Source organism: Micropterus salmoides, unplaced genomic scaffold (genome assembly GCF_014851395.1).
Source record: "Micropterus salmoides isolate LMB-PRFRI ecotype aquatic unplaced genomic scaffold, ASM1485139v1 Ms_hic_scaffold_2051, whole genome shotgun sequence".
Taxonomy (NCBI): Eukaryota; Metazoa; Chordata; class Actinopteri; order Centrarchiformes; family Centrarchidae; genus Micropterus; species Micropterus salmoides.
Genome location: NW_024041209.1, coordinates 1 through 25000, shown reverse-complemented (window position 1 = coordinate 25000; position 25000 = coordinate 1). Strand labels below are relative to the sequence as shown.

Here is a 25000-nt window from a genome sequence, read left to right as displayed (position 1 = left end):
TCTGTGTTAGCCTCTACCAAGACCTGAGGGAAATATCTTTCTCTTAAAGCAATTTAATTCTAGTCACTAGTTAGATAGTCGCATAAGTTACTTAACATAATAGGAGAAGCACAAACTAAGTCTAACTAGCTAGCTATCTGCTAAGTTAACTTTATTTGCTGTTTGTTGCTGGATTGCAGGTAAAGTAAGTTAAGATGAAACGCTTTATTTTTATCCAGTACACTTAAGACCAGTGCTTTTAATACTTTCTCACACTGAACAATCCTGGATTTCAAGAGTTGATTGGAGTTTACACTGCTTTCTAAAGATTTCATCGCTAAATCATTGTGCATTATGATATTAAATTACCATTAAGAAAGCAGACCCTTTTTTTTTTCTCCCCTAGGTTAGGATCTGGTGTGAAATTTGCTGTACTTTTTTAAGGCACAAAAGAAGAGGGTGCTGTTCTCCAGCAGCATTGTGATAATTGCATCATCAGTTGCAGTGAGGTTATGGGATTTCAACAAATTAGTGTGAATATTAGGGCTGCAACTAAGAGTATTTTCATTATTGAATAATCTGGCAATTATTTCCTTGATTAATCGGATTATAGTTTTCCCATACCATATCAGAAAAAGGAAATTCTATTAATCAGAATACAAGAATGTAAAATAAATTAGAAATCTTTATCAGTCAAATAAATATTACTACACTTGAAAAAAAAAAAGAATAAAAAAAGTAATAACTTGACTGAAGTAACATGCTCCAGGTTTAAAACGCTTAGTCTAACTTCACTGAATACCCTTAATTAAAATAAACTCAGATCAGGGGAAATGCAGGCTTTCCAAACATGACAAATGGATGTTGAAAAGTTTTGAGCAATTCCCATTTATGCAGTCCGCAGTCACTTGCTTTTCCCTCTCGTCCTCTACTTTTCCATTACACTGAGCGTGGCACTGCTCTTGGCCTTGCCGATGGTAAACTTCACCACCCCGCTCATGTCCACGCTGGTGTTTTTCAAGGTCAGTTTGTAGACCGTCCCATGGTTTTCCAGGCGGACGGAGGGGCCCGGCTGAAGGGTCTCTCCGTTCAGGGTCCAAACAGGAGGCTTGTTTATGGCGACAGACACCTCACACTGGAAAGATGCGGGCTCAGGCTCAGTTACCTCCTTATCCTCCAGCTCTTTGACCATTACAAGGGATTGGGCTGCAGCAATACAGAGGGAAAGAAGACATGTGTTGTCAAGGGAAAATACAAAAGAAGTTATTTTTTATCCATTAGTGTTAGCTCAAAACCCTAAACACTTGGTGGTTTTGTATGTTTTGGTAGTAAAGGTAATATTAAACTACTTAATTCACCTTTAATTTGTGGCTCCTTTAATGATGTTTGTTAAAAGACCTTCTCCCTCAACCCGACTTACCTTCCACCATCAGCTTGGCTTTGGACGTGTGCTCCCCAACCTCAACGCTGTAGGTGCCCTCATCCTCCACAGCCACCTGCTGGATCACCAGTTTAAGGGAGCAGCCGTCGGACAGGATCTCCACTCGATCTGAGGGAACTAGCTCCTCCTTGCCCTTGTACCAGGTGGCGGTGCAGCGTGGAGAGGAAACGGTGCATTCAAGGATCACGCGGTGTTTCTCTAGGGCTGTACGATCTCGCAGGGGTTTTACAATGGAAACGGGGAGTTCTAAAGTGAGAGGAAAATGTTTGAGATTTGGTACGGAACATTTTTAAGCTGTTATCGTGCCAAAAAATAAGCAAAAGTAAAAACTGACTTACCTTCTACCTCAAGGTAAGCTGTAGATTCAACATCCCTGGCTACGAAGCGGACCTCCCCAGCATCTTCAGCTGTGACGTTACACATCAGTAGGAAGTGTTTGGTCCCTGAAGGAAAACAGAGTTATCGAATCTATCTACATTGAAGCTGTTTTGGAGGCTTGTGGTGGTCCAACACCTTCCTAAGACACTTTATGTTGTTATATCCTTTGATCATCCACCTTTCTGGATGTTTTGCTTGTCTTTGGTCTCTACTCAACTATTTGCTATATGGCCACCAGAGGTCCTCCTACATACGGGTGTCACTAGTTTAGCAGCAGCTTTTTATTAACTTAGAAATTGCATTCACATTTTCCTAATTTTATTTTCATTTGTTATTTATTATTATTATTATTATTATTACCTTATGACATGTGATGCTGATCCTGATATTATTTATATTAAGTCTATATACTGTCATGTTTTCCTTTGAAATTTGCACTGTGTGCTCATTAATTAATTGCTTGCACCTGAGTCCACCTGCCTATTTAAAAGAGGTTGCACTGTGACAGTCACTGAGCTTCTACACTGAGGACGGGATTTGCTGTCTTACTGTCCCTACCATGTCTAGACATTCAACATAACAGATGTGCTGCATGAATTCACACCTTTGGTACAATTCTTACTCCGCTATGTTCTATTAAAGTGATAAATAATCAACCGTCTCCTCTTTTAACCTTCAGTGCGGATCTTGATGGTGCTAGTGGGCCGGATCTTGTGGCCGTCTTTGTACCACTCCCCAGTAACATCCTCCAAAGAAACCTCGCACATGAAGACAGCGTTCTGGTCCTCCTGAATGTAAAGGTCCTCCAGACCTTGCACCATCTCCAGCTTATGTTCTGTGAGGTTGGTAAAGAGATTTAGATCCGCAATATTAGAAACCAAAAACAGAAATATTATAAGCATCTTTCTTTGATTTGTTGACATATTAGACTGTTTTAGTCCACCAGTCTCTCATTCCAGCCTCTAGGTGGAGCTATATACTAAGCTCTGTTTCAGTGTCTGCACACACAACTCAACATGCAGCTTAGAAGAGTCCTGAAATCATAAATATATCAGCATTTTTATGAGATAACTTTGTTGTTTGAATAAGTTTACAATATTTAATTAACGTTCCGATACTTACCATAAACCTCCAGTGAGCAGGAAGTGTTGATTTCCCCTGTGTCACATGTGTAGGTGCCAGAGTCAGCCCGGGAGCACTGCATGATCTGACAGAACCGCTTCCGGCCCATGGAGTAGATCCGACAGTTCTTACCCGGCTTCAGCTCAGTCCCATTCTGATTCACAGAAGCAAAGGGACAGAGGTATTCCTCATGAGTCTAAAACACGTTGTCATCAAATTTTGCATGTTTCTACAATGAGCCATAGTTAAGAGCAATGAGAGCATTTATTGTTCTGTTTTACCTTAAGCCATCTGACGTCGATGTTTTGTCTGGAGAATTCACACTCCAGAGTGGCGGGAAATTCCTCCTCCACACAGACATCAGCTAGCGTTCTCAGGACAGATACCGGAGTCTCTGTCAGTTTAGCAAATCCAGTAAACGAGTCAATGAACCAACAAATCAATCAGTCAGTCATTAAATTAAATTTCTCTGTCTGTACTCGTTCACAATACATATTTTGAATCCAGAATTAAAATAAATAACTATAACCTAACTATATCAGTACAACAATCATCATAGGAAACACATTTTGTATTTTTTGACATGATTTCACTTATAGGAGTGTTACCTATGAGGTCCATGGCCCTCCACAGGTCTTAAAGGGGTTTCCCATTGTTCCACAGCAAAATGAATAATTATTTAATAACCAAATCAAATATATTATAATGTTTTCAATGGCCTAAAAAATAGTTTTAGAACCTGTGTCTTACAGTGCATCAAGTCTACTTTTTAAGTATTTCATGGCTCACAACAAATTGTGTCCTTATTCCATGCTGCACTACACCCACCAAGCTCCACAGGCCAGCATTTACCTTTGACATCGAGCCTGGCAGTTGTGCGCACCCCTTCAGCTGAGAAGACAATCGTGCCTGTGTCCTCTAGGGTGAGGTTGGACAGGGTGAGGCCATGGACTCGCCCATTGGTGCTCACCCGCCACTGGTTATTCGGTTTCACCCGGATGCCGTCCTTCTGCCAAATTCCCTCCACATCTGTGTGGGAGAGCTCCACCTCGAAGGAGGCAGTCTCTCGTTCAAAGGTTTCTTGGTCAGTTAAGCCTTTACGGATGGAGATTTTACGGGCTGGATTGAAGAGACGAGGGTGAGGAGTGTAGTGAAAGGAGTGTTTTATAAATACATATTATAATGGCATTTTTAGAAATGGTATCAAGATTAAATTATATTGTACAGATTAGTGTAACCAAGACCAAGTCAAGACCAAGACCAGAGTTTATCGAGACCGAGACAAGAACAAGACTTTTAGGGGCTGAGAGCAGCCGAGACCAAGACCCGAGGGAGGGCGAGACTGAGTCAAGACCAAGACCAGTTCCTTGCATTGCATGGCACGCAATAAAATGTGGAATGAGATAATAGGTACTTCACAAATTGATCTGAAAGATCCATTTTCCCATTAAAACACCCACATACAAACACTAAGAGCTGAAATCAACGTAAGCATCGCAGGGAGGGGTGGAATAAAGTTATTGGTTGCATTTGAAGCAATATTTTTTACCTCCAATCAAAGTTAGGATGTTAACAAATCAGACAATGCAAAAGCAATTTATTGATATTACCAAAGTTATGGTCTTGATTGGTCTTGAAATAAAATCCAGAGTCCTCAATGTCCGAGACCGAGACAAGACCGAGTGCAAATGCGTGCAAGACCGGTCTCGAGTACTACAACACTAGTACAGATATTCATATAAGATCGCATGTGAAGGATAATTCCTAAATCCTGGGAAAGATACTTTAAAAGCTGTAGGAAAATTTGGGAATGCAACATTTTGGCAAACATGCACATTGAATCACATATTTCTCATAACAACAACATTTTAAATATACCGCTAATCACACTTCTTTAAGGTTTAGCTAACCCTTTCACTTTAAATTGAGAGAACAAGGACAACAAAAGGTGGTTCAAATATAGACCCAGCTCAGTTTGTCGCATTAGAAAAACACCTACAGGAGCTCCATAGTCCATTGTCACAGTGTCATTCAGCACACTATTGTATAACAGAATGGCTGTGTTTCAAAAACCTTTTCACACTTACAGGTCTAGCACTGCTATTCTTAGTATCTTTTCGCACTGTGAAAAACACCTTCAATAAACTGTTCACTGAACTGTTTGCCCAGAATCATCTGTGTCAGAAGTGCTACACTACACTGACTCCTGACAGAAAATAAACTAATATATATATATAATATATATATATACTGTATATATGAAAGTCTATAGTTGTGAAGAGTGGACGGTTTCAGTCTGACTCCAAATATAAGGAGTCTTCAACCTCTACACCACCACTTACGTTCTACATTGAGCTTGACCTGTGTCCGGTCATGCAGAGTTTCGCAGCGATAGGTTCCTCGGTCCGACAGAGTCAGGTTGTAGATGGTCAGACTGCGTTTACAGCCGTTCTGGGCCAGCGTGTGTCGGGGACCTGGCTGGATGACCACACCTTGCCTCATCCACTGGACCTCTCCCGTCTCAAGGCTGATCTCTGTCTCCAAGGTGGCGTCACCGAACTCTTCTGCCATGACAGCCTCCATTTTTTTTGTAAACATGACCTGAGCCTCTGAACATAGCGAAGGGAGATGGAAATAACTGTTACAAAGAACTGCTGGTAATTCTGGTAACACTGTATCCTCTCTTTTCCGCTCTCTCTAAATGGACTTACCCTGAACTTTAAGGCTGGCTTTGCTTATTTGTCCCTCTGCCTCTGCTGTAATCTTCGAACAGTCCAACATCTGGCACTTCTTGATCACCAAGGTGTGGCACAGTCCGTTTTGGTTTGCCTGGAAACGATCGCCCAGGGTGATAGCCTCATTGTCCATGAGCCATACCAACTGGACATCCTCGGGGGAAACAACACACTTGAAGGTGGCATCTTCTCCTTCAAGTACAGTGGTGTTGTGGAGCTCTGTAAGGAACTCCACCACTCGAGGCACTGAAGAGACATGAGAAAGTTCATAAACCTGCTACTCACATAAGAAAAGGCAGAAAATCTGAGTGCCCTAAAACTTACTCTCTACTCTCAGCGTTGCCACAGTTCGGTCATCTCTGGACTCGCAGATGTACTCTCCAGCATCCTCTCTGGTTAAACGGTGAATGGTCAAGCTTCGCTCAACTCCATCTGCCCGAATGGAGAACCTTCTGCTTGGAACCACCTCCGCGCCATTCTTCAGCCATTGGACGTCTGCTTTTGGCTTGCACACCTCACAGCGAAGGGTCACCATACCGTCAGCATGGGCCACAGTGTCTCGGAGTTGCCTCACAAATTTGATTCTCATTTCTTTCACCAGCAAGCTGAAGTGGATCTGGTCCGTGTTGACATCGCAGGTGTACTCGCCAGCATCGGAGCGCCTCAAAGGCTCGATGGTAAGGGTGCGCTCATGGCCCTCCATGAGTGCTCGAAAACGTTCGCCTTCAAGAGCTGTCCAGTCTTTCAGCCAACGCACTAGAGCGTTTTCCTTGGACACATAGCTCGTCAAGGTGACGCTCTCAGCTTCGTAACCAGTCACGACAATGTCATCCTTCTTGTTCACAAACGTAACCGGGGGCTCTTTGATGGAAAGAGAAAGAGAGCCAAATTTGAGGTAATCTTGTTATCACATTGATAATCATATCTCTGGAGATATCCCTGTGAGTATTCACCTTGAATCCTCACAGTGCTGATCATCTTGTCGTCTACAGCATCACACACATATTTCCCAGAATCTGAGGGCTGGACATGTGAGATGATAATTTTTCTCAGAGTGCCGTAGCTCTCAATGCAGGTGCGGGAGTCATTTGTAAGTAGCCTGTCATTGCAGTACCACTGGACAGGGGCGTGGGAACGGGACACTTCACAGGCCAGGATCAGGTCGTCTCCTGCTACCATATCCTGGTAGTCAGCGTCATTTGAGTTGCCTACAATTGTCACTGGAGGCTCTAGGGCCAAGGGGAGGAGAAAGATGATTAATTATAGGAGCAGTTTTTAAACCATTTTTAATAATTTAATGAATGAAATTCTCTGAATTAAATTAATTCTACCTTCTACTGTAACCTGGAAGCTGATATTGTCATCTCCGGCATCAAGGAAATACTCCCCTGAGTCACCGAGTTCAGCGTTGAGGATGACCAGCGAGCGAAAAGCTCCTTCTTCCTCTTCACAGAACCTTTCATCGCCCTCAACACGACGGGTGCCCTTGTACCATTTGGCCAATGCATTGGCTCTGGAGAGCTCACACTCCAGCACAATGTCATCAGAAATCAGGAATTTAAGATTTGTCTTCATCTCTGACTTCCTTAGGATCTTCACTGGAGGCTCTGATAATGCAGAATTACGGATTCGCTTAATAGGACATGGTGGTCTTTAAAATTGCATTTTGGGACAGAATCTGTCTCCAAAGCTGACCTGATATTGCCTCTTACCTGAAACCTTGACCTGGAAATCTATTTCATCATCAACAGCGTCACAGGTGTATTTCCCAGAATCCTCTGGGCTGGGAGAGTGAATGGTCAGGCGATGGATGAGCCCGTCCTCTGTGATGGTGACATTACTGCTCTCCTCTATTTCACTGCCATTGAGCCACCACTTGACTTCAGCATTTGGCCGAGACGCTTCGATCTCCAGCACAATTGGTTTGCCGGCAAAACTTTCCAGTTTGTCAGGTGTGTTTTTGGGACGGGTAAGCCTCACGGGTGGCTCTTTAAAGGAAACAGAAAAGAGTCTTAAACATTTATAGAGCATCTGATTATCAAGGTGCTAAATAGTTACCCTTATGTCTTCAGTCTTACCTGTAATAGTCACCAGGAAGGCCACAGAGTCATCTTCAGTGTCACATACATACTCTCCTGTGTCGTCCACTGTGGTTATGGGTATAACCAGCCGGCGTTGGGCCCCATCCACCTCTAGCATCAAGTTAGGACCCTCCTCCACCTCCAGGCTGTCTCTGTACCACCGGACGGGGGCATCCACTTGTGAGATCTCACAGCTGAGCTCCAGCCTCTCGGGGGTCAAATGGGTCAGTTCCAACTCTGATTCGCTGGGGGAAATTATTCTTACCGGTGGCTCTAGTGTATGAAGAGGATAGTTAAATGTAACCTTTTAAATAATTTTGAGATTGCACACATTTTTATTAGATTTATGGTTTAGAAGTGAGCTCTGAGGGAAATTTCAGTCTTACCCTTGATAGCAAGTTGAAAAAAGACAGAGTCTCCGTCTGTTTCGCAGACATACTCTCCGCTGTCCTCCACTGAGCTGTTGAGGATAGTCAGTCTTCTGTAAGGACCCTCAGATATCAAATGGACATTGTCGCTTTTCTCCACCACCTGGCCGTCCTTGAACCACCGCACTGTCCCACTGGAACGAGACAATTCGCACTGCAGGCCTACCTCCTCTGAGATATATCGCTCCATCACAATATCATCCTTAGGTTCCACAATCATCACTGGAGGCTCTGTGTTTGTAGATGCAGGAAGCAAAGTGATGTCAGAGTGTAAAAATCTCTTTAACTTTCATGAATTAAGAGAGATGTTCTGCACTCGGTTCACTAGCAAATATATGTCTTTAAACACTACTCTGACCGTCAGCAGTCAGAAAGGTCCCTATACCTCTGACATTGACGATAAACTCCACGCTATTGTTTCCTGCCTGGCAGGTGTAGCTGCCAGCATCTGAGGTCTCTGCAGAGCGGATGATCAGCCTCCTCATGGTTCCCTCTGCCTGCAGAGTGATGTTGTCACTGGGCTGGATCTCACAGCCGTCCTTATACCTGGGACACACCAAATCGGACACAAATAGCATCTCAAATAACAAATTGCATGCAAAATGATACATTTGAAAACTATACTGTACAGAGGTAGAACAATCCCAAATGATGGTATGGTACAGTATGTTATGGGGCAATTGTGCCCTCGAAATGCACCAATTTCCAACACAACACAATTATCTCAGATTTAGCTGGCTTTTTAGGATATCCATGTTCGTATTTCATGAATAAACAAATTATCCTTTTCATATGATTCATCATTTGAAGCCTCACAGTGCAGTGATCAGTGATAATTGATGACCACATGTGAAAAACAACACTTAAAAAAACAGAATCATTAAATGAATTTGGAAATGGCACATAATTCGAAACAGCTGTTGATCATTTTTCAACAGGAATTCACTCCTCATCGTCTTACCAGATGACTTTGGCATCCTCTGTGGAGACATGACAGAGCAGCACCACGGGGTCCAGCTCCATGCTGCTCTTATGGAGCTCCTCCTCTGGGATTGGACTGAACTCCACCGGACGACCTGACATTAACACGCAGAGGAGGGTGGGATGGATGTCAGCAGCAGGAACACAAGGTACAAGAGGATGAGCTTGCCTCCTTAGAAATATTCTAACTACAATTTAGTTGAATTTAATTAACCAAACAAAGGTTTTGGTTTGCTGTACAACAAGTACATATCAACTTCTACAACTGCTGTGTTTCTTTCCATTGTTGATTAATCTATCAATATTTTTTAGTTCAATTGATCTATTAATTGTTTAGTCTAGAAAAGGTAAAAAAAAATAAAAATAAATAAACGTCAGTAAATGATCCCAGAGCCAAAGGTCACAATTTCATATTATTGCTTATTAAATATGTGATATAAAAATTAGAAAAGCACATTTGAGATCAAATAATTATTAACACTCAATTCATTATAAAAAGAAGTAAAACAATGTACTAATTTGACTAAATTAAATTTTTATAGTTACACGATGTGAATGAGCAACTTAATTCCTAAATATATCCAAGGGCCTGAAATTATTCAGTTTTTAAAAAGCATTTTACCTGCAATGTCCACGTTGAATTTGATGACATCTCCAGAAGTTTCACATGTATAAACTCCAGAGTGAGATGCATCAGCTGACTGAATCACAATCCGCCTCATGTTCCCATCTGATTGGATGTTGAGGCCCTCGGTCACCTGGAGCTCCTCGCCATCTTTAAACCAGGATACTTTTGCATGGGGGTGGGAGACTTCACAGTAGAGAACAATAGCATCACCAATGTCCACCTTCTTATTGCTGTCCATATCTGACAGAGGACTGAATTTTATCACAGCAGCTGCAGAGAAATAAACACAAAAAATAATCAACTCCCAAAAAATGCTTCCACCACATTCTAGATTTAACAAAAATAACAGATTTAGACACCTACGTTTAACCTTAAGCATGGCAGAATCCCGGACTCCATTTGCTATGAATGTGACCTCCGCCTGGTCATCTATAGTGCGAGTTTCACGGATAACCAATGTGTGCTTTGTTTGGGACTGTTGTATAGAATATCGTCCACCGTGCTGTAGTTGAGCGCTATTCAGAAACCAGGTTCCAACCATTGTGGCAGATAATTCAATGGAGAAGTGAGCATCTTCTCCTTCCACAACCTCACAGCCTTCAAGGCAACTGTGAATCTTGGGCCCAGGCACTAAGGAAAATTACAAAGTTAACAAAACATTCAGTGTTCTTTCAACATACAAAACCACCTTTAACCACAACTAATAAGCCACTGATATACTGTTAGAGCTTGTCCAACACTGTCCCTCTTCACTGAGGCAGGATAGTTTTATAATCATTAATAGATTAGGGTCGTGGGGGGCTGGAGCCAATTCCAGCTTACATTGGGCGAAAGGTGGGGTACACCCTGGACAGGTCACCAGTCCATCACAGGGCCCCACATCACAGAAAGGGTTTGAACCCACGACCTTCTTGCTGTGAGGCGACAGTGCTAACCACTGCACCACCATGCCGCCCAGTCAGAGCAAGTATCAAGTGAAATACATAGAATAACACACTTGCAATTCTACTTCACAGTAAGTTCCTCACCCAGATGGACAGCTTTGGAAAACTCCACGTGGCCACTTCGCCCATACTTGTTGATGCAACAGACACGGAACCGGTAGTCGCCTTCACATGGCACGCTGTCGCTGCCGACCTCAGCTGAAGTGGCGTTCTCCGAGGTGAAACACTTCTGCCACTCTTGGGAGCCCACTTCCTGTCTCTCAACGACAAAGATGGACCGGGTGGAGGTCTGACTGTTGGGGGCAGGAACCCAGGTGAGCAGGGCGCTGTTGGGTCGATCCACGTCAATTTTGACGCCCACGGGGCAGATGGGAGGGCAATGTCTTGTGGCTAAAAGAGGGAAAGGACAAATAATGTAATGGGTATGACTGATTATGCCAGACTGGTTGTTAGAGAGGGCATCCACTATCAATTCCAAATACTTTCAAACCATCATACAGTTGATTTAAGTCTAGGTATTCAAAAGACAATCAACAGTTGAATTAATAATAAATCAATTATCTTTATCTCAGAAACTAGCTTAAAATCTTTTGCAAACCAATTTTGTAAACTCTCAAACAAACATGTATGTTAGTGTTTACTAAATGTACCTTTGACCTTGAGACGTGATGAGGTCTTGGATCTTCCTGCAACAAAGGTCACTACCCCTGAGTCATGATAGGCCACGTTGACAAAGACCAGAATGTGGGTTTTGCCAAAAGATTTCAGGATCGTCTGGTGAGTCTCGTGTAGCTTCAAACCATCTTTGAACCAGTGGATCTCCATGTCGTCGTTCTCCACCTCCACGCAGAACACAGCGTTCTCACCCTCCAGGACCTCCAGCTTCCGGGGAAGTTTACGAACAATAGTACCTGTAAGTAGGAAAGTGATTTTATTTACGTTCAGTTGCACTGTAGAACATGTTTTGCGCTTAACGTTTTGTTCCACTTGTGCTCACCATTTATTAAGCTGATACATTTGTCAAATGGTAAAGAATTTTTTATGGTAAGCTTAAAAGCTTTTTTCTCTATTGCTAACCCAAAGATGGTGTACATTCAAATCTTTACTGCAGAAGCTTCAAAACTAATCTACGCATGGCAAGTGTTACTGTCTTATCACACATGATAAATAACGTTTATTTTACAAATCTGAAACCCTACATACCCAAATTCTGCACAACATACCTTTAACTGAAAGCTCTGCAATGCTCTTTCCTCCATCTGGCATCTCACAGAGATACACTCCATCGTCGTCTGTCCCAACATCATGGATGGTCAGTCTTCGTCGGGTTCCTTTCTGCTCCATTCCGTATTTGCTGCTGGGCATCAGTCGCTGGTCCTCCAGGTACCAGGCAGATGGGACCGACTCATCAGGTACCTCACACTCCAGCACGGCAACATCCCTCTCCCTCACCTCTACGTCTTTTAATGGACGCCTGAACCGCACAGCTGGGCCTGAAGAACGAGGGAAATGGATATTTATGTTTTTAACAGTTGTCTAATTGGGCTTGTAATAGTAATAACATGATGAGCATACTTAGTTGTATGTCATGGCTTAAATTAACAAAACAAATATACGTTCAGACAGTAGGGATTATTAAAACACATAGCTGTTTTGCAGTACTATAGTAATAACAGCAAATTTAGGTGAGGTATTTCAATTGATTTGAACTTTTACTGCATTAAGTTTGACTTAGACTGTCTTGCTGTGGCAATATGGAACACGTTCATTGCCCAGGCAGTAGCCCTCATATAAAGAAAAAATGACTAGAAACAAAAAACTCTCTTTCCAAAATAACACATTCACCCTTTGAAAACACCCATTTGAAATAATTATTAGAATGTGTTGGATTGGTGTATATGTGCATTTTATTTGTCGGATAATTACCTGTATTTTATTCCAAACCACTTCCTATTTGTGTTTACACATTTGAATCTCTCATGCCACCACTGAAAACTATAGTGCTCAGTTATTATAATGCCACTCCATATTATCTGTATATTAAGGACTTGTGCATTGACCCCAAGACTAAATTGACTCTCACAATAGAGCCAGCTGGCACAGTGCAGGACTGCACATATAAAAAGGTATGTGACCCTGGTAATTATCTGTCCATTATGAAGGGATTAGGACAAAATAATTAGCCACTTTAAAAAGGTGATGCCATGCATTTCAATGACGCACACAAAGCAATTAGCCTGCACAAGTGCAGCTTACACCTTATTGTTTTATATATGATGCTAGATACATCAGTGACACAATGAGTATTTCATTTGGGACGTTAGTTGTTTATTGAAACTGGCACAGAATCTTTTGAAACGTGTTGTGTTCTTTGCTCTTGGCGTTGTTGGCATGATGAGGGCTATGACTTTGGTTAAGCATCATTATTTGCAAGTTTGAATCTTTGAGACGATACATTTTAGATCATTCACTTTCTATTGTTAATTGTATTTGTGTGGTTTTCCTTTCATCTATCAATCCATTGGCGTTTTGAACCATTTTAAAGATGTCACATTAAGAAATCTGTGTTTAGCCAGTTATAATTGCAGGAAAAGCAGGGATATATCTCCTACCTTTGACGGTCAGGTGAACGGCACTGAGGGTGTTTCCAAGAGCGTTTGATGCTGCACACACATACAGTCCTGTATCTTGCACTTTACAGTACAGAACCTTCAGAGTGTAGTAACCCTCTCTGTCCTCAAATATCAGATGACGCCTCCCTGGCTCCAGGGGAACTCCGTCTTTCTTCCAAATGATCTCTGGCTTCGGCTTCCCTGTCACAAAGCAGCGAAACTTAGCGTGTTTCCCCTCTGCCACTGCAAACTTCTTGGCTTTAGAAGCGCTGACAGGTAGCTCGTCTGTAACCCTCAACAAACTGAGCCTCCCGCCCCTGTGCTTTGGTGACCACTGGCTGTTAGTGTGACCATTTGAGGACTTTTTACTGTCCTCTCGCTCTGGTACAGGCTCGACAAGAAGGACAGCGCCGGCCAAGGCCTCACCATGGCAGTTGATGGCTTTGCAGGTGTAGACGCCTTTATCTGGCATGCGTGATCTGTAGATCTTGAGCTGGAACCAGCCTCCATCTTGATTGCTCACATTGAAGTGTGTGCTCTCGAAGATGTCGCCCAGCTTCTTCCCGTCCTTCTCCCATGTTACCTCAGGCAGAGGAGTGCCCCAGATTTTGCAGGAGAAGGCGGCATCTTCTCCTCGATCCACGCGCAGAGAGAGGGGCTTGATGAGGAATCGCGGTTTGTCCTCAGACGTTAAATCAACTTCTTCTCGTTTTTCACTAAACTTGCCGTTCCATTTGTGCTCTCCATTCAGTCCCTCTCCATTTTCTCTCCTGCATTCACCATTTTGCACTGTGCAGTGGCCATTCAGGTGTCCTTCGCGTTCTCCATGTTCTTTCATTGGTTGCTTCACACCATTGACCCCTAATTGCCTTTGTCCCCCTTCCTGTGGCTGGGCCTCTCCTTCCACTTTGAGGGAGGCTGCTGCATACGTTTCACCTATGCTATTTCTGGCCTTGCAAATATACTGGCCAGCATCCTGCAGGGTCACTCCAGTAATAGTCAGCAGGTAAGCTTTACCCTCTTCAGAGAGCTTGTAGCGTCCATCAGACAAGATCTGGACATTTTTGCGCTCCCAGATCACATCAGGACGAGGGTCCCCGTCGATTTGGCACCTCAGAGTGGCATCTGTGCCACACAGTGCCATCACAGGGCGTGGGTAGCCTAAAATATGAGGAGCCCCTCCAAAAATATCCATGATGATGTCAAACTATCTTTGGTTTGAATGAAGCAATTTGTTTTGTTGCAGGATTGCCTTGATGAGAGCCTCTTATCTTTGGTGAAGGAGCTGTAAGATAACGAAAATGTGTATTTCATTAACAGTCACTTTCATTGGAAACAAATGATCAAACAGTACATTTGCAGAGCTTGCCAAGACCTTTTAACTAGACACAAAGCCAGTCTGGACACTCAAAGGCAACAGTTTTCTTGCCTTTATTGTTGTGACACATTGTCCTCTGTACATTTCTGTTAATACCTGACCCGAACCAGAAAATAACAAGTAAAATATAATATATATTTTTGAGACAAAATCTGGAATGTGCTTTAAAATATACTCTTTATGATAAGGAAGCTCATTTAGATGACTTGATGCAGAGAGGAGCGCATTAAAATGTTTCAAACTTCCAAAATACTTTGTGTAGTTACCAAGGCTTAACTGAGATTTAGTAAAGTGTTTATCACATGCTCGGTGGTTTAGTAAAGTAGGTTTTGAGCAAACATAAACCACTCCCGGTTGTCACCCAGCTGGTGCTGTAACTCATTGAAGAGTGTATTTATAAGTGTAAGGAGACTGTCCAAAAAAAGATACCAGAGAGCATGTGCCTCATAGCACAAAAACTGTTACACACCTGCAGTCACTAAGACAAAATGCAGTCATTAGTATATGTGTGTCAGCTGCATCCCTGCTGATGAATTGTCTTTGTCTGAATAGTTGCATTGTTGTGATGTCCCAAGTCATTATTTAATTCGTCTTTCTTGATAAAGACATTTTGAATTATGGTTTGATCTTTTAGCAGCCAATGGAAAACATTAGTCTCTATCATATGGCTCATTTGTTTCCCTCATGTTGTCACCATCTTTCTTGACTTGTTTGACTTGTAACTGTCCCTGCTGTATGATGCACACACTCCCCCATCTGATGCACATCCTCTAAAACAGCGTAGATTGCGTAGTCATGTTTTCACGTAGAAAATAGCTCTTCGGGTAGCATGTCAGTTATTTCTAAATCAGTAAAGATGTGAAAAACACACAGCTACTCATTGAGCCTTTTGATAGAACATGGATAGAAATGATTCTACTTAAGCAGGCCTGAATGTCAAGAAGCAGTGCCAAGAGAGACATATACAGTAAGAGAGGAAATGAACATAGTGTAGTTAGTAAAATTCTTCCTTTTCTAATTTTATAGATTAAAGGACAGTCAAAGGATGTACTTACCACTACCATGAGTCACACTCTTTATAGCATCCTGTCACTATTGGGATGTTTACTTAAAAATGATGTCCTCAAAACGTTCAAGCTGGCATTAGTTAATTCAAATGACCTTTGGGCTGTTTTTAAAATAATTCTTTGACTCGTAGAGTTGGTAGGTATTCCTTCTGTTGCTCTGTAGAACAGTCATGAAGCTCTGCGAGACTCCTCAGTTCTTGTTCCTTGTCACTCTGGTTTGGTTTGTTGTTTGTGGATCCTGGCTCACATTTGACACACCTCCTGATCACTGAGAGAAAAATTTAATCTTCCATTCAAACTTGTAGGCCCATAGTCACAGGTATCATATCTCGGTTGTGTCCCCTTGGTTTGGCTTTAGGTTGCAGGTGGCAGAGAGGGAAATGACCACAGTCTTTCAGTCAAGTGCTTGGTTTATACGTCAGCTCTGATACTGTCATTGTCCAACAGCTAAAGAGTGAGAGAGATGAAGTTGGGATGGGGGTTGGGGGGCATTAAATGCTTTTGCAGCTGCTACCAGTGCAAGCCATCCTCTAAAAATAACAGCAGCTTCGATGACAGTGGGCCAGATAAAGTTAGGCCCTCCATTCACAGACCGTGGCTCACTAAAGATAGAGGGGAGGCCGAGCTCTGCGATGGATCACTCAGCTCAACAGATATCCTGAGTTAAACCTCAGAAGAGAACGGACACCCCACCTGCTGGAGCTCCTCGAGTCCTGAGTCATGCTGACCCATAAAGAGTCTCATCAGTATTACAAGAGGATTTATATGGAGCAGTGATCTAAAGATTGAACAGAAGCAAAGACTTTTACTAAATGTTTTAAGATTGTATTACAGACATGCGCACAACATAGTTACGTCACGTTTGACAGGCCCCCAACTGCTGTGTGAAAAGATTTACTGTGGAAATAGATTATCTAACTTTTCAATACCTTTCCAGTCCGTATAAACAGTGATGCATTTTCAAAGTCCTAACCCTAATTTCTAAGAGATAGATAGTTAGGTTTGCTGTAGATAGACTAGAAATAGAGACAATTTTGAAGACTATTTAAAAAAAGCCAAAAACATTTGGGAACCACTAGTCTGTAAAATCTGTAATTTTAGAGCATAGATATTTACTCCCATCAAAATGTCTTTCAGGGGCCCTGAGACCTTGAGGACTATGTCAGTGGTTCAGTTAGAGATAATTTGAATTAGAAATAAAGAAATCTATTGTTTCCCTTAAATTAGCATAATAAGATTTTCAATACTCTAAGCCAGGGGTTTTCAAAGTCTGAGACTATTAGTTTCTGAATCTGATGTGGACAAAAACAGTTCCCAAAAACTAATGTATCTCTTAACTCTCACACATAGGCTATTCTATGTGATCTCCTTTCAATAACGCAATAAGTAATGTAATATTGTTTCACTTCCATTCACTGAGCCTCCCCTGAAACTGTTTGGAGCCCACCGAGGAAGGCCCGCCTCACACTTTGAAAACCTCTGCTCTAAGCAATGGTTAATAACTTTTCAAAACCCAACATACGAGATAATAAGATTATTATTTTTGAAGGTTACACGGTTGCTAAGCAAAAACCTTCCAATTGAAATGGTAAACTGGACCTTTGGATGCTAAAAGCTCAGATACTTAAACAGTTCATAAAATCAAAAGTGATTTGCAATTTGGGAAAGTGCATGTAGCAGTGGCTGGTAGTACACAAGGGCATGTTTAGGATACACAAAGGTTAGACTTGTGCAAGCATCTGCCTCTGTGCAAGCTGAGACTGTTCGCAGTGATATATGGGAACTGATAAGGGACAGATTGCCCAAGTGTTGGAAGCATTTAAGCCCATTAGGATCTGGCAAGTGAAGTCCTCACTATCAAGGTGTTAGGAAGCAGTTTTAATGTCTCATCAGCATTTCTATACAAGAAGGATTAAAACAGCACTCCCTTAAATTCAGCTACTTATAATAAACTAATAATGCAGGTCTGGTCAGGTTGCTGTAAAATTCAACTGGTTATAAATGAATAGAAAAACAAGTGAAACATGGATGGAGACCATGAATGATACAGGATTCCTTTGGGTTCAGTGTCTTTACACAGTAAACATCAAAACTGGATGAGTTGTCTGTTGAGTCTATAATGTATGCATTAAACATTGAAGATAGATGGACAGTAAGCCGAAGTCTCTAAAAATCTGTTGTTTTTTATTTCCCACAGCAAGTACCTGTACTTAACGCAGTTAACAATGACCTCCCACCGCAACAGATTTGAATCCGGTGTTGACACTTGTCGCCTGCATTCTCAGACAGTAGCTTTCTAAATTATCTCTTCATGTGGAGTGTTTTGGACAGCCAAAGCCACTGTCGTCATAGATATTTGACCTTCAGTGCGGGTCGCATAGTTTCGTTCCCTTTGTGACGGTTGCTGACTGAATGCTCTTTGCATATCATCTCAAACATAGATGTACTTAAAGACAAGAATAATCAGGAGAAATGAACTGATATTGAGTCATTTTAAACTTAAAAGAAACAAACAACCTACGCTAACAAGCATGTGCCAGCAAACACTTTGCTAAATGAATAGCAGAGTCATTTGGAGGACTCACACCCTCACACTAGTGGCTCCATTTAAGACTGCTGGTACCTCCTGACATTCTCATCCATCCAGTCATCCCTGCAGCTGTTAGGTACAATGACCGCACCAGGAATGAGAAGCACAGTGCTGCTCTTTGTCCTGAGATTGGGTTTCAATATCAAAAGCTGAATAGGATTGACAGAATGCAGGCTTCTTAACAGGATGTCAGTCAACCCCGTTTCAAATCAAGGAAACCCTTTTCAGCTTAATCAAGCGCCTCTTCACCCGCTTTCCACTAATGATCAAACCATGTAGCTTTACATGTGTTTGCTCTATTTTTTATTTTATATTTTATGTTTTTTTATATTTTATTTATTTTAAGTTTCAGAACAAAACAAAAGTGCTGCATGTGTAAGCCATTTTCATCATTGCCTAGAGACAAATATACAGCACTCGACACCTAAAATTAATTCTCAGTTTGATGATTAAAGGATAGATAGAACACCCCTGGATCTAATCATTATTTATCTGCTCTTGGCTTTGTAATTGTTTACATACTGGTGTTAAATGTAAAGTTAGCTAATGTGGCTTTAAAGGCATCCAGGTGTTTAGCTGACTGAGAGGCGTGTCTCTTGTCAAGTCTGTGCTTTTCAAACAAGCTGGATTGAGATCCACCCTCCTGCCACTGTAGTGAAATTACAGCTGGGGAAAAAAACTTGGAAGAAAAACACAACTCACTTCCACCAGGATATTTCTTTTGCTTGTAGATGGATTGCTGTAGGTCCAAGTTGGTCTCCAGATGATGATCAGCCTGGTGAGAATCAGGATTTAGTTTGAGGATGAAAATTAAAATTAAAATCCTTGGACCCTGATTACAAGCCACACCCCCCACAGATGTTCATGTGTATAGGTGTAACTGTCTTGCACAGTGTTGTCCAATAGATGGAGCTAGAGATTTGTTTTAAGAGTAGGTACAAAAACAACTTAAACTCCACAGGTTTAGTCACCTCCCTAAATGAGGAAGGCAGGAGAATTTTCATCAGTGAAGCATTTCATTATTTCCCAAGTGTTAAGTGCTCATGTTGAAAACAATTATAAGAGCTGACGTCCAGATTTAGCTTATTGTTATCTTGTTGTTGTCTTATTGTTAACTAAACTGAATAAAAAAATGATTTAAAATAGAGATGAATCATTTTGCCAATAAAAGACTTAAGTGACCAGTTAAGAAGAAGCATAATTCAATTTAAACCAAGGGAAGTCAGGTTACATTCTTTCAAATAATGGTGTCTTATAGTAGCACTCAAATCTTCATTTGCATAAATTCACTTTTTGCTGGAAAATTGCTACTTGTGATTATGATCTTATCAAGTGGGAAATTCTGGCTTTTTTTATTGGAAATCTGGGAAAGCATTTCAGTCCCAGGCTGTCAACGTTTATGACCCCAGAGACTGGAAGGAGCGTGTTAAAACGCACATACACACATGAGGGCAGGACCCCATCCCTCCATCCCAACCTCATGAAAGAGAAGAATGAATGTATATTAAGAAGAAAAAGGGGAGCTAAGAGAGGTGGTAGATGATAGAGACGTGCAGAGAGAAAACGAAAGATCAAACATTTTTTGTCAGGTGACCTCTGACATTTTAGCTCCTCCCCCTTCTCCCTGCAACCTGCAGGCATGCTGGGAGAAACAACAAGGGATTCTGGGAAAGACAGGAGGAGGGCTTTTTTAAAATATAAACAACATCTGTGTGCATGTGCGCAAGGAAGATAGAGGAGCGCATGTATCATGCACAAGATTTTTCATTTTATTTTAGTAGTATTATTAGATTTTTTTTCTCCTGATAATAATTTTAGCTCTGACATTTGTCCCAGATTTAGTCATACTTCAGGCTGTGGCACTGAAATTTTCATTGTTGTAAACAAGGTGTGAAACTGACATTTTCAAGCTGTGGACACAGGGTGTTCATGGGGTATTGCAGCTACACCTAATAAAATCAAACAATCTGTAAAATAATGATTGAGTGAATTAAAATTGTACTTATATTTCTAGTTATTTCTATCTTCTAGTTATTTGAGGTGTAGGATACATACATGTTGTCAAGAAATCCCATGAAAAGACAAAGAAAAAAACAACACTGAATAGATTCTTCTATGTATTGTCTTTGTGTCTAAAGCCTGATGCAGCTTACTGGTGAGTGATTAATCAATATTTTACATTTTAAGCATTATTTCAACAAACAAGTATTTTGTTTGCTCTTGTTGATAAAATCACCAGACTGGCAGCGAAGTGACGTGGGTCTTATTTTCCGACCAAAAGGCTGGAGTGCTGCTGTTGTTGGTCATTGACCACAACAAAAACGAGGCCCTGAATATACATTAATGTGTGGCTGACAATGTTTGCGTAAAATTTTAAAACTACTGTGCTCAGCTGTTTTTGGAAATGACTACATAGTTGACTGAGCAATCTGACCTCGCATGATCTTTATCATGCAAGGTCGATAGATGTTTTGGTGATGATGATTTAAATGATTTAAATTTTTTTCCACATGAAAGATCTCTTAACATTGGCTTAACATTTAAGGTGTCAGAGTTCATTCTATTCCAGGGGTATTCAAACTGAAATTCAGAGGTTCTGTTTGAGAAAAATTCCCGAAGCAAAGATCCAGATCATAACAACTAACTTGCCTTACCATTCATTGCCATAGCGTATAGTTGTATCACCATATGTTTTTAGTCAACAATTGACTGTCAGTTTTCACATCAAACTGGAGGGATAGTAAATAACTACTTTAATAATACATTTTAAATTTAAGTAAACTAAAATCAAGTGCTTAATTTTATAAAAAATGTAAAAAAAGTGTACCTTAAAGTGAAGTGTCATCTTAACCAATTTTATAATGAACTCATCTTAACAAATGAACAGCTTTCATTCCCTCTTATATACCACTTTCCTACAGTGAGAAACGTGAGCTCTGGCTAGGATTGGAGATATATGAGATATTCTCGTTTTGAAGTGCCCGTGGGAAGAATGTAGCCCTCATGTAATCTGTATCTTCTTGATTAAAAGCCATGTGAAATGTCTTTTCTCTTTTGTCTCCTCTCTCCGTTTCCAAAACGTCTCTGGTGTATCTCACTCACGGACTCGACTCGCAATGCTTATCGGAATGCATAGATTTGGGTGGCTGAGCAGCATCACATGACACATGCAATTGGTCGGTGAGTCCCATTTTTTAACATTTACAACATCAGGAAAAAATGGGCTTTGGGCTGAGTGCCACAAACAAGGTAGGGAAGTTAGAAAGTACTGAGAGACTGACTGACTATAGGACAGGAAGAAATTTACAATAAAAAGAAGTGGGAATAATGCCAGCTTGATGCTTTAACCAGAGCAGCATTTTTTTTCTGATCTTGCACTTCTCTCTGATGTGACAGGAAATACAGCTGCGGTAGCGATCAAATATATGACCTTTATGTTACAGGACGGTCTCTCTAATCTCTACCTCTAGCCAGCACTTCTCATATTCCAATCTCAAACTGCCAGCCTGTGCATCATTCAATCCCTAATTGGGATTGGACTGCAATGGCAGGGCAACCGTTTAGTTTGTTTTAAAAATAATAAAACCTCTAATCTTTTCAATCTCTAATGTTTGTATTTACATCTTGCAAAAATTGCTCTTGATGACTGAGCTCACACTGTGGGGGGGGTTTAGGATCTCAGAGCTTTTACTCTAAAGCTCTCAACAGTTTGTATTATGTGTAAACTCAGACCTGTATTTTGTGTTGTGCTGCGTATAGCTGATACACTGCCACCTGGGGATTTGGCCTTTAGGATTTTTTCCATGTTGTATTTGTTTTAATAATGGGAATCAGACGATGTATTGGATGAATATTGCGTTACTTTTCATGATCAGAAGCAGATGTGGAGCAGTGTGAGAAAATGGGCTCCCTGATGAGAGAACAAACACACACACAGCTAATAGAGGGCAGAGGAGTGCTGTTCTGTATCGTCTCTTTCCACTATGAAGAACTGTGTGGATCAATCAGTTTTCGAGTTTGCAAAACATATTTTCCTAGCTGGAGTTTTGTTTCTCATCCTCTTTGTTGTGGACAGTCAAAGATAATGACCAGTAGTTGCAAGAAATGGACACACATTGTTTTAGACTGTCGGTAGCTACTCAAGTACGATGTGTTACATCCGAGTTGTTTAAATTGATTTTTTAAATCTTATACTTGCCTGAAAGTAATATTAGTGATACCATAACTGAAAAATACTCAATAGCAACTAAACATACTACATTCCAATTGTAAAAGTATATAAGTATTGTCAGTAAGTAAAATTAACTAATATTGAATGAAAAAATTTTCATTTTAGGGACAGACTGACTTCTGTCAGTGCTATATTATACATACCAGTTTGTAGTATCATTATTATTGATGCATCAATATTGTAGTTGGTCAGGCAAATCTATTTTAAAGACTGATGAGTTTAACTGCACAGTCTTTACATTTGTGTGTTTTGTATGCAAAGTATGATGGATTTTCTGTAGCAATGCATTTAGATTTTTTATATCTTAATCTGCAAAATAACTTGTAAGTGTAGTTGTCCAGTAAATGTAGTGGAGTCAAACATACACAGACCCCACATGAATCACCCAAGAAGGATCTGATCCTGGCCTTGACCCATGGGGCCCGTTCAGGCACACCCTGAAAGAAGTCCATGGAGTCGCCACCCTGTGCGCCCGACACCCACAGAGATAGGCTGGGATTGTCAGATGGGTGGCAGGCAAACGTAAGCGTGCAGACCCCTGGCATCGCAGACTGGCTCTTGGGACGTGCAACTCTCTGGCGGGGATGGAACCAGAGCTAGTGCAGGAGGTGGAGCGGTACCAACTAGATATTGTTGAGCTGACTGGATCTGGAACTAAAATTGGAGAGAAGCTGGACTCTCGTTTTCCATGATCCTGGAGAAGGGCTGGCAAACTGAAAGGAGGGCTCTGACTGTTGTTTGTGCCTAAACAGCAATTTGGCGTATTCAACCTTATGTCACTAAAATCTAAATTACTGTAGATTCAAGTATTTGGATTTAAAACCAAACTCCTAACCTATACACATGAATATTACATGAATGACAGTGTAGTCATCTTATTGTCTGCCTGTTGCACTTCACTCCACATTGCTGTAACATATGACTGTTATTTGACATTTTATGCCAGTTCTGTGAACAATATGATGTGCTATTACTGGAAATCAGCTTCCCTGAATGTAACATAGATGAGCGCAGTTTAGTGCACACTGACATTTGCACTCAAGTATGGTCATGTGATGTACAAAGGGCTTTGGCAGCAGATGTGGATGTAAATCACATACGATCTCACACACACTCAGTGGGATGTTTTGACAGATGTGAGGAGCACAGTAAATGCTGTCACGTCACTGGGTCGCCGCTGGCAACCATCTGCTGTACACACTGACCCTTTACATCAGCTGATCTGTCTCCTCTCACTCTTTCACACTCTCTCTTCCTTTCTCGTGTTATTGCCTCTGTTCTCGCTTTGTCACATACTTTGAGAAGGAGGCCATCACAACATTTTTTGTAGATTACAAGAGTATACAATTTGTGTCTAAATATAGCAGTTTTGGAAAGGACACTTGGATGTCCGTGTGCCCCTGGGCTGCATTTGCTGAACTATACCCCCCACCATGTGTCAATCATGATACACAGCTGCTCATTGTGAAGCCAATGCAGTTAGTTAGCCTTAATTAACTGATGTCTCTAATTAGTGGCAGGTTATCTAACCAAACAAATTTGTGTGTGTGTGTTTGTGTGTGTGTGAGAGATAGAATCATTGAGGGATAGACAGGGAGAAATGTGACTGCTAACGTGTGTGTGTGTGTGTGTGTGTGTGTGTGTGCATGCGCGCTTTTTACATAAAGAATGGTTTTTCATTTTAATGATCAATAAACTACCTTGATTTAGCTAGTCTGTTACTGATTTGGTCCTTCATTGTGCACCATTCATAGAAAACAGTTTGAAAGTGTAAAACCCAACTGTAGTGTAACACAAGTTTCACTACAGAGATGGAACTTGTCTTATTTGGATGGCTTTGGAGTGATTGACAGACAAGGCCGTCAGACAGACAGATATAGACGAGGGTTATTTAAGGCACACTAGAGCTGCTGTTACCACGGCAACCATTTTGTATGTCCGTGTGCACGCGCTGGTAAAAAAAAAGTATCCTCCACATGAACCCTATGCAGTTACTTTCGCTTCTCATCAGAGAGAAACTGCTCCACACTTTTCCTGAGAAAATAACATCTTCACATCTTTCTACAGAAACATTGTTGTCTTGTTTTTGTCTTTTTATTCCACTCAACTTGCCAGCTTTTGTTGCCTCCCACACTGTTTTGCGATGGAGCTAACGTAGCAGGTTGTTTGTTTAAAGGTTTGTAATTGTTACAATTACACAGTTGTCAAAGAAAAACTACACATTTGAACTCTAATGCATACATCTTCTGTCAGTTAAAAAAAACACACACACTGAAGAATTTCTACATCCTATAGTGCTGGTTGGCCACATAAACCCATAAAGATTAGATAACATCAATACTGCTACAATATTCACTGAATATCCTTTCTGACAGTGAGACACTTAACTGAAGCTGTCACTCCCA

The 25000-nt window shown here is 41.2% G+C and overlaps 1 protein-coding gene across 1 annotated transcript; it reads right to left on the bottom strand.

Annotated features, from left to right (window-relative positions):
- Positions 1-646: 646 nt before the first annotated feature.
- On the bottom strand, positions 647-16204 carry obsl1a (obscurin like cytoskeletal adaptor 1a). Its single transcript, XM_038734849.1, has 24 exons — positions 15763-16204; positions 13330-14614; positions 11941-12210; positions 11368-11628; positions 10802-11107; positions 10137-10403; positions 9768-10043; positions 9126-9240; positions 8550-8710; positions 8123-8395; positions 7734-8009; positions 7368-7643; positions 6987-7262; positions 6609-6884; positions 5980-6516; positions 5632-5901; positions 5263-5529; positions 3773-4039; positions 3202-3314; positions 2921-3074; positions 2472-2633; positions 1759-1863; positions 1400-1666; positions 647-1185 (listed from the first exon to the last, which is right to left on the bottom strand). Exons 2-24 carry the CDS (start codon positions 14522-14524, stop codon positions 908-910), a joined length of 6648 nt encoding a protein of 2215 aa, XP_038590777.1. The 5' UTR covers positions 14525-14614; positions 15763-16204; the 3' UTR covers positions 647-907.
- Between the last annotated feature and the right edge of the window lie 8796 nt (positions 16205-25000).

Bases quoted from the DNA above. Each gene is read 5' to 3' on its own strand.
- obsl1a (XM_038734849.1), bottom strand. From the start codon at position 14,524: ATGGATATTTTTGGAGGGGCTCCTCATATTTTAGGCTACCCACGCCCT. The intron at 10,404-10,801 runs GTGAGGAACTTA...AATTTTCCTTAG, and splicing joins TTCCAAAGCTGTCCATCTGG to TGCCTGGGCCCAAGATTCAC. The intron at 5,530-5,631 runs GTAAGTCCATTT...CGCTATGTTCAG, and splicing joins AGCCAGCCTTAAAGTTCAGG to AGGCTCAGGTCATGTTTACA.